This window comes from Lagopus muta, chromosome 28, assembly GCF_023343835.1.
Source record: "Lagopus muta isolate bLagMut1 chromosome 28, bLagMut1 primary, whole genome shotgun sequence".
Classification (NCBI taxonomy): Eukaryota; Metazoa; Chordata; class Aves; order Galliformes; family Phasianidae; genus Lagopus; species Lagopus muta.
Genome location: NC_064460.1, coordinates 3254470 through 3263872, shown reverse-complemented (window position 1 = coordinate 3263872; position 9403 = coordinate 3254470). Strand labels below are relative to the sequence as shown.

Genomic DNA, 9403 nt, shown 5'->3' with positions numbered 1-9403 from the left:
CAGTGACACAGGACAGATGGACAGACCCACATCCAGACGTGCAGGACGGATGGACAGAGCTGTGCTTGGAGGTGCAGGACACACAGACAGAGCCGTGCCCAGTCATATGGGATGGACGTACAGACCCACATCCAGAGGTGCAGGACAGACGGACAGCTCTGTGCTCAGTGATACGGGACAGACAGACAGAGCTGTGCTCAGAAATGTGGGACAGACGGACAGACCCATGTCTGGAGGTGCAGGACAGATGGACAGAGCTGGGCTCAGATGGGACAGATGGACAGGGCCATGTCCAGAGGTGCAGGACAGACGGACAGGGCTGTGCTCAGAGGTGCAGGACACACAGACAGACCCATGGCCAGTGATATGGGACAGACAGACAGACCCACATCCAGAGGTGCAGGACAGACGGACAGAGCTGTGCTCGGAGGCGCAGGACAGACACACAGACAGACCCCCCCCCCCAGCACCGCAAGTCCAGCCAGCTCCGTCCCCCACCTCCCCCCGCTCCGCCCCCCCCCCCCAAATCCCACAGCCGCCCCCTCCCCAAATCCCCGCCCCATCCCCCCCCCCCCCCCCCCCCCATCTCCCCCATCCCCAAATCAAGGCCCGCATTCCTCCGTTCCTGGTCCGGTTCTCCCGGCAACCGCTCCGGGATGGCCCCTAATCCTCGGGCCGCGCAGCGCCGGGGGGACGCGGGTTTCACCCAAGCCGAAGCCGGGCAGCGGCGGAACAATGGCGGACAAAAGCGGAACCGCCGGGGGCTGCCGACGGACTTCACGGCTCCCGGTGAGGAGCCGGGGGCGTTTAATGAATTGTCCATCATCCCTTTCAGCGCCGTTCGGCCGAACGGGATTAATTTGAGGAGCCGCAGTGGGGTGGGAACCGCTAAGCCTGGATTTATTACTTGGCCATTGTAACTAATTGAGGTAATTATCTGTGACTCCGAGCCCGGCCAACAATGCGGCATTCAGGGCGCGCGGCCGCAACGGCGGATGGAGAGCGGGGGGGGGGGGGGGGGGCGCGGAGACGGGCGGCGGGGCGGCGGGGAGGGGGCGCTGGTGGGCGATGGGGCATCATGGATGGGTGGGGTATTATGGGATGGATGGGGCAGTGTGGGATGGGTGGGGTATTATGGCATGGATGGGGTATTATGGGATGGGGCATCATGGGATGGATGGGGCATTATGGGATGGATGGGGCAGTGTGGGATGGGTGGGGTATTATGGGATGGATGGGGTATTATGGGATGGATGGGTATTATGGGATGGGGCATCATGGATGGGTGGGGCATTATGGGATGGATGGGGCAGTGTGGGATGGGTGGGGTATTATGGGATGGATGGGGTATTATGGGATGGGGCATCATGGGACGGGGCATCATGGGATGGGGCATCATGGGATGGGTGGGGTATTATGGGATGGATGGGGCAGTGTGGGATGGGGAGCTGTGGGATGGGGCATCATGGGATGGGGCATCATGGGATGGATGGGGTATTATGGGATGGATGGGGCAGTGAGGGATGGGGAGCTGTGGGTTGGGGTATTATGGGATGGATGGGGGCAGTGTGGGATGGATGGGGTATTATGGGATGGGGCATCATGGGATGGGGCATTATGGGATGGATGGGGCAGTGTAGGATGGGGCATTATGGGATGGGGCATCATGGGATGGGGCATCATGGGATGGGGCACTATGGGATGGGGCATTATGGGATGGATGGGGTATTATGGGATGGATGGGGCAGTGAGGGATGGGGAGCTGTGGGATGGGGTATTATGGGATGGGGCATCATGGGATGGGGCACTATGGGATGGGGCATTATGGGATGGATGGGGCAGTGTAGGATGGGGCATTGTGGGATGGGGCACTAACTATGGGATATGGCCCTATGGGATGTGGAGCTGTGGGATGGGGTATTATGGGATGGGGCACTAACTGTGAGATAGGGAGCTGTGAAATGAGCATTATGGGATGGAGCATTGCGAATGGGGAAATGGCCCAATGTGGAGCTGTGGGATGGGGCTGTGTGGGATATGGAGCTGTGAGATACGGCCCTATGGGATGGGGAACTATGGGATGGGGCACCAACGATGGGATGTGGCCCTATGGGATGGGGCAGTGCGGGATGTGACTTTGGGAACTGGATATGGCACTTTGGAATACGGCATTATGGGATGTGGCGCTGTGGGACATGGAGCTGTGGGATATGGCATTGGGATCTGGTATGTGGCATTATGGGATGCGGCGCTGTGGGACATGGCAGTGTGGGATGGGGCAGCGGCCCTACAGGACGTGCAGCTGTGGATGGGGCTCCGTGGGACCGGGGATGGAAGCACGGCGCTCTGGGAGCAGTTCTGTGTCCCGCACGGAGCTGCGTGAGATGGGATTTGGGACGCGGCACCGCGGGACCCCCCGCTGCCCCCTGCCGGTGTCCCCCCGGTGTCACCGGAGGAGCGGCGACATCTGCTGGTGGCGGAGGGGCACCGATGGGGGGGGGGGATCCGGCGTGAGGGGGGGCTTCTCCGCGCCGAACCAAACCGTGCAGCAGCGAAGCTCCGGGTCGGACCCCCCCCCTCACGCCGGACCCCCCCACGGCTCGGTGCCACGCGGGGGCTGCGGGGTGACGTGGCCGGGGACCCCCCCCCCCCATGGGCTCCGCGTCCCCTCGCTGTGACCTCCCGGAGGTGCCACCGCGATAATGACAGAGTGGCGCGGGGGGGGGCGGAGGAGGTTTTAAATAACGCACAAATTGGGGCCACGAAGTGGTGCGGTTTCCTTTGGGCGGGGGGGGGGGGGGGAACCTCCCCCCCCTCAGCGCTGTGACTCAGAGGTGGCGGCGATGTGGGGGACGGCCCCCAACCCCCCCCCCCCCCCCCCCACTGGTGACTCACTGGGGTCCCCCCCCGGCCCTGACGTCACCCCCCCCCCGCCCCAGTGCGGGCACCGCTAATTACACGGAGGGGCCCCTGGGGGGGGGGAGAGGGGGGGACAATGCGCCACCTCCGCAGGGACACAGCGCGGTGACATCGGGATGTGAGGTCACACAGCGGCCTCAGTGCTGGGGGGGGGACAACACGAAGAGCTATGGGACAGGAGAGGGTCGCCCCCCCCCCCCCAGCGGGTCATTTAGGGGTTGGGGTCCCCAGTGCAGCTTTAGGGCTGCAGCTCGGAAGTTTGGCTCCAGTTTTTGGGGTTGGATGCTCAAAGTTCAGGGTTGAGGCCCCCCCCAGCCCCCCCCCCCCCCCCCCATTCACACACACGGGGCAGAGGCACAGCGCTGAACCCCCGCAGCCTTTATTGGGGTCCGCCCCCCCCAAAGCCCCTCCTCCAACACAACCGCACCCCTCCAGACCCCGCCCCCCCCCCCACCGCACCCTCCGAAGCCCCCCCCCCCTTCCAACACACCCGCACCCTCGCAGCTCCCCCCCCCCCTCACGCCCGGATGGGGCTGGCCGTCCCCGGGGGGGGGGCCCTCCAGGCTCTCCATGCTGCTGCTGCTGCTGTAGGCGCTGACATCGCGGCACGACCGCTGCCGCCCCCCCCCGACCCCCCCTCGGCATCGGAGTCGGAATCGGGCGCCGTGTGCCGTCGGATTCGGGACACCGCGTCCCTCAACGCCTGGCTTGTAGAGCGCCGGCCGCCGCGGGGGGGGCCGACCCCGGGACCCCCCCCCCTTCCCCGGGCTCCGCTTGGAGCCACGAGGGGGTGAAAGAGCCGGTGGGGAGGCGGGGGCTCCGTGCGGGGTCCCGGGGGGGGTGGCGGGCACGGAGACCCCTCCGACGTAACGCACCTGATGGCGCTGCGGGGGGGGCACGTACTGAGCCCGGACCACCACCCGCGTGGCGTCGATGAGGACGTGCCCCCCCGGCCCCCGCCGCCCCCCGCCGCGCCCTACGGGTCTGTGCCGGGGGGCCGCGGTGCGGGGAAGGGTCTGGCAGTGCAGGGGGGGTCCCGATACTGCCGGGGGGGGGCTGCATCCCACGTGGGCCATCGGACCCCCCCCTCGGTGGCGGCTCGGGGGCAACGTGTGGCTGCAGCCCCCCGGCACGGAGCCGCGGCCGCGGGGGGTTTGGGGAGGGGGCTGCGCGGCCTCTGGGGGGGGGGCGAGCTGCAGGGTGCGGTGCGGAGCGTCGTAGGCGGGGGGGGGGATGTACGGGGGCGGCCCCCCCCGGCGCAGGTCGGCCGCCCGCGCTCTCCGCATGTGGGTCTCGTAGCTGGGGGGGGCCCGGCCTGGCCGCTGCTAACGGGGAGCAGAGGGGGCCCGGCGGGTGCCGCTGGCGGGGGGGGCCGTACTGCGGTTCCGCGGGGGGGGCGCGAAGCCGGGGGGTGGTGCGGCGCCGGGGGGGGGGCGAGAGGTGAAGTCCCGCCGGGGGACAACGCGGGGTCGGGGGGGGGTCAGCTCCGCCACGAAGCGCTTCTCCAGGAACCTGCAACACAGAGAGGGGCGTGAGGGGGGGGTGGGATGCGGGGTGGGATGGGGGGGGTCCGTCCCGCCCCCCCGAAGCCCCACTCACGCGTACTCCCCGGCGAAGCGCCGGTAAGCCCCACGGGGACTCGGGCCGGCACCCCCGCGGCCATCCCGGCGGTCGGGGCTGCAAAACGTCACGGCGTCGATCTCCACCAGCAGCACCTGGGTCCGTTCGCAGATCCTCAGGCGCCCCACGCCCCTCTCCCGTGCCCCCCCAGCATGGCCCGGGGGGGGGGGGGGGGGGGGCAGGTTTGTTGTTGGGGGGGGGGGGCGGTCCCGGTGCCGCCGGTTTCGCAGCCAGGCGCCCGCCCCGCCCCGGCGCAGCCGCACGTGGGAGCGCGGGGTGGCGGCGCCGCCTGGATGTGGGGCGCAGCCCCCCAGGTTCGCACCCCCCCCCCACCTCCCCAGGGGGTCCTTTCCAACACCCCCCCCCCCACCTCAAACCCCCCCCCCCTCTGCGACAGCGCGAGGCGATCGCCGGGTTTGGCACCGAGAGCTGCAGCCCACGCGGCTCCGAGCGGAGCTTAGCAACCCTCCGGCGGCGGCATGGCAACGGAACCACCGGCAGCACCGGCACCGGCAACCACCCCCCCAGTACGGCACCGGGCGGCCAAGCGCCCCCCCCCGCCCCCCCATCGCCGCGGTTCTCACCTCGCACCGCCGTGCCGGACAGCGGAGGCGCAGCCGGCGGCGCTCAGGCCTCCCCCCCCCCCCCCCCCCCGGGCCGGAATGCGCTGCGCTCAGCACGGCTCCGTGCCTCCCCCGAGCAGAGATGGACGGGGTGGGCAGAGACCCCCCCCCCCCACACACACCCAGCCCCCCCCACATGGGGGTCCAGGCCCGGCTCCCCCCTCTGCCCCCACATCCCCAATCCCAACCTTTCAGTGAAGCCACCGGCAGAACAAACAGGGATTTAGGGGCTGGGTGAGCTCAGCAGATTCCCCCGACGGTGACGCGGGGGGGGGGGTCCCGGTGCCCCCCCCCCTTCCACCCCCCCCCCTCGGCGCCCCGCACAACGAGGCTGCATTGGTGCCAGGTCTGTGTTTATTTGCCATTTCTCTCCGCACACAAAGCGGTGGCAGTGAGGGGAGCAGAGTGGGGGAAAAATAAAGCTATGTGGGGCCGGGACGCCCCCAGCCCCGGCTCCATGCAGCCCCCCCGCCAGCCCCCCCCCCAGCCGGGATCAGTCGCCCCATAGGAGCACACTGAGGGGTTGGGGGCTGCCCAAGCACCCGGTGGGGAGGGGGAGGTAGAAGCTGCCCCTGCCCCACAGCCGGTTTATTGCTGCTGCTGCTGCTGCTGGTGTGTGCGACCCCCCCGGGAAAGGAGGGGGAGGGCGGGGGGGCACCGAGCTGGGCTGAGTCCCCCCCACAGCACCGCTCAGGGCTCAGAGCCCTCGGGGAGAACCAGGGCTTGGAGGATGTCCGAGAGGGAGACGATGCCTTTCACCACGTCGCTCTCATCCACCACCACCAAACGGTGCACCTGGGGGGGGGAGATTGGGGGGGGGGGGGGGGGCGAGGTGGGCAGGGGGCTCCCACTCCCCCCCACCGCGCTCTGTGGGCCGCGAGTTACCTCAGCCTCCACCAGGCGGTTGATGATGGCTTCCAACGTCTCGTGTTTGTAGCACTTGAGGACGCCCTCGAAGTAATGGGAGCGGTGCTGCAGCGCCCGCGTCACCGTCACGTCCAGGTTGTTGTAGGTCTTCTCAGCAGCCAAATTCTGGGGCAGGGAGAGGCGCTGGGGGGGGGGGGGGGGGCAGCCGGGACCCCAAGAGCCCCAGGAGCCCCAACCTCCGTCCCTTGCGGCTCCGTTCCACGTCGCCACGACCTCAATACTCACAATCACATCGAACTTGGAGTAGATGTCCACCACCCGCCCTGCAAGGAGAGCCGGGCTGTAAGGGGGGCGCAGAGCCCAAGGGGGGGCACAGAGCCCACCAACAGGGACGCCGCCCCCAAAGCCTCACCCGAATCATCGACCACAGGCAGAGCAGAAACGCGGTGCTGCACGAAGATGCCCAGAGCCACGTAGATGGGGGTGCTGGCGCTCACCACGGCGATGTTGCTGTAGGTACCGATCTGCAGCTCCTCCAGGGTGCGGGCCATAAAGTCGGGCTTCGGGACCTCTGCAATCTGCAGGGGACGGGGAGGGAGGAGGGGACACAGTGCTGACGCTGGCTGGGTTTGGTGCTCCGGCTGCACCCTGGCTCGTGGGGAGGGGGGCTGGGACGGGGTCCTAGGAGTGAAAGCAGAGAGCGCTGGGTGCGGAGGGGGACCCCAACGCCGCCCAGGGAACCCCCAGCATCAAACCTGCGCCCACCCCCAGCCTGCAGAACCCGGCACGGCTCACCCAGGGGGGCAGCACCCACTGCTGAGCGGGGAGGGGGGACTTACAAAGAGTTTGAGGAACTTGAGGATGCGTTTGTGGGTGAGGATGTAGAGAGTGTTGCCCGAGTCGGGGTCGATGACGGGGAGGCGGTGGATTTTGTTCCGGATCAGGGAGGAGACGGCGTCAAAGAGGCTGGGGGTGGAACAGAAGGAGTGATTGGGGCTCACACAGAACCCCCCCCAAGTGCCGCCACCTCAGCCCCCCACAGCCCCCCACGGCCCCCACCTGGCGTTGGGGGAGATGCAGACCAGCGGCTTGAAGGAGTCCTGCAGGTACACCTCTGTGGGGAGGGGAGGCTCAGCTGTGGGGCAGCCACACAGGGATGGGGCAGCGGGAGGCGGCAGCTCTGTTACCTCTCCACGTCTCAATTTTGTGCTCCTCCAGCTCATAGATCTGCACCTGAGCACCACGAGGAACCCCCAGGTTCATCCAACGGGGCCCCCCCTCACCCCCCCAACCCACAGGGTTATGGGGCAGCCCCCTCCCCCCCCCCCCCCCCCCCCAGCACCACCTCCCTACCATGGGTGACTTGTAGTAGCGGTGCAGAATGTTGATGAAGTCGGTGATGGTCAGCATGCCTGCAGGGTGGGGGGGTGAGGGGGTAAGTGGGGTCCAGCCCCCCCCCCCCCTCCAGCCCCCCCCCCCACAAAGCGCTCACCCACAAAGCTCTGCTTTTTGCTGTCCCACAGCGGAGCTGCCCGCACACCATTGGTGACCAGTGCAAAGAAAGCCTTCTTCACCTACAGCGGGGACACAGAGGAGGAGGAGGGGGATATTGGGACCCCCCCCCCCCCCGGCACGGCAGAGTCCATTCCTGGCCCCCCAACCCCCCTCCCCCCCCCCAACCCACCTGCAGGGAGGTGTCAAAGACGACGAGTTTGGAGCTGGTGGGGATGAGGTCGTAGCAGCGGTGTGACTTCATGAAGGCCGTGTAGGGACCACGGGGGGGCTCTCCTGGGGGGGGGGGGGGGGGGGTGAGGGGGGGCAGCGTGAGGGGCGGCCAGCAGGAAGGGGAGCTCAGAACAGGGCACCTCAAAAGATGGGGCACAATGATACAGGAAACCTCAAATGTGAGACGCCTCAGAACGTGGGAGACCCCAACACCAGGAGACCCAAAAACAGGAGATGCCCCCAAACAGCACGAGCCACAACAGCAGGGGAGCCCAAAACGTCAGAGATCCCAACGCAGAGACACCCCGACGCCAGAAGACTCAAACCCACGGCACATCCCAGCACCGGGTCACCCCAGCAACGGGTCTCCCCAATAACGCCGCACCCCAATAACGGCACACCACAATAACGGGTCTCCCCAATAACGGCACATCCCCTACCGGGGACACCGCGACCTCCCTCCCTTCCTCCCCCCCCTCACCTTCCGCTCCCGGGGCGCTGCGCTCCGCCGGGCTCTGCGCGACCGGACCGGGGCCGGGCTCCTGCGGACAGACAAGGCCGGGGCCGGGCCCCGCTCCCGTTATCCCCGCTCCCGTTACCCTCCCGGTGCCCGCAGCCCCACGCCCACCCCCGCGGCTCCTCACGGTCCCCCCCGGTTTCCCCCCGCCGTTTCCATCCCGCTCCGTCCCCACCTCCATGGCCCCGGGTCCGCCGCTGCCGCCACCGCCCCACTTCCGCCCGGCGCCAGCGAACCGCTTCCGCCAGTACCCCACACGTGATCGGAAACACGTTCGACACGTGACCGGAAGTGCGGTTCTGTCACGTGACCGGAAGTAAGCGCACTCCACGTGACCCCTGACCGCCCGACGACCTGAACACGGGGTGCACGCGAGGTCCTGGAAGGGAAAAGCGGCTCCTGGAAGGGAAAAGGAACAGCAGACGGAGGGGGGAAAAAGGGACCCCGGCGCAGCCCCCCAAGAGCACAGCGAGGCGCCGGGCTTCTCACGCGCTTTATTTAAAATAACATCCAGTGGTTTCGGTATTGGTAAAAACGGGTTTTCTACACGTCCCGGCCTTTATGTACAGCTCTGAAAGTTAAACTTCTCGTATATTTTCTTTTCTTTTTTTTGTTTTTTTTTTTTTCTTATTTTTTTTCTTTAAAACTTTCTCATCATCCCCCATTTCCCCCCTCGGGTCGTTTTTTATTTATCTTTTTTTTTTTTTTTTTTTTCTTTTTAAATTCATTTTTATTAATTTTTTTTTATTATTTTTTTTTCCTTTTTTCCCTCTTTTTTTTTTGGTTTTTTTTTCCTTCTTTCTTTTAAACCTTAAAACCTTTTTTTCTTTTTTTTTTCTTTTTTTTTTTTTTCTGCAGCTTTTTTGACGAGTTGCGGAAGCAGCTTTAAAACAACGGCCCCGCCCGGCCCCTCCCCCCCCCCCCCCCGCACCGGCACAGGGCCCCCCCCAGGGGTCGGACCCCCCCCCAATAAAGGGCCAGCCCCCCCCCGCTGCCCGTTTGTGCGTTAAGAGCCCCCCCTTGAGCCCTGGGGGTGCATTGGGGGGTTGGGGGGGTGGAAAGGGGAGGGGGGTTACAAACAGCCCCCCCCCCCCCTTGGGGCCGGGGGCTGCATAATGCCCACACGCTGCTC

The 9403-nt window shown here is 66.5% G+C and overlaps 2 protein-coding genes across 3 annotated transcripts; both read right to left on the bottom strand.

The window, feature by feature from the left end:
- Window positions 1-3440: 3440 nt before the first annotated feature.
- Window positions 3441-4205, bottom strand: LOC125685395 (uncharacterized; the record flags this gene model as incomplete). The annotated part of the gene is made up of 1 exon (XM_048928389.1): window positions 3441-4205. A coding segment is annotated over exon 1 (765 nt), but the record flags the coding sequence as incomplete, so codon positions are not given.
- A 1293-nt stretch (window positions 4206-5498) lies between these two features.
- PRKAG1 (protein kinase AMP-activated non-catalytic subunit gamma 1) lies at window positions 5499-8914 on the bottom strand. Of its 2 annotated transcripts, XM_048928544.1 has the most exons (12): window positions 8447-8905; window positions 8236-8296; window positions 7714-7817; window positions 7522-7603; window positions 7383-7441; window positions 7217-7262; window positions 7089-7143; window positions 6869-6995; window positions 6442-6607; window positions 6315-6352; window positions 6048-6194; window positions 5499-5957 (listed from the first exon to the last, which is right to left on the bottom strand). In XM_048928544.1, exons 1-12 carry the CDS (start codon window positions 8450-8452, stop codon window positions 5853-5855), a joined length of 996 nt encoding a protein of 331 aa, XP_048784501.1. In that variant the 5' UTR covers window positions 8453-8905; the 3' UTR covers window positions 5499-5852. The 2 variants fall into 2 exon arrangements, with proteins under 2 accessions (XP_048784501.1, XP_048784502.1); XM_048928545.1 differs by lacking the exon at window positions 5499-5957 and having other exon boundaries at window positions 6117-6194; window positions 6442-6710; window positions 8447-8914.
- Between the last annotated feature and the right edge of the window lie 489 nt (window positions 8915-9403).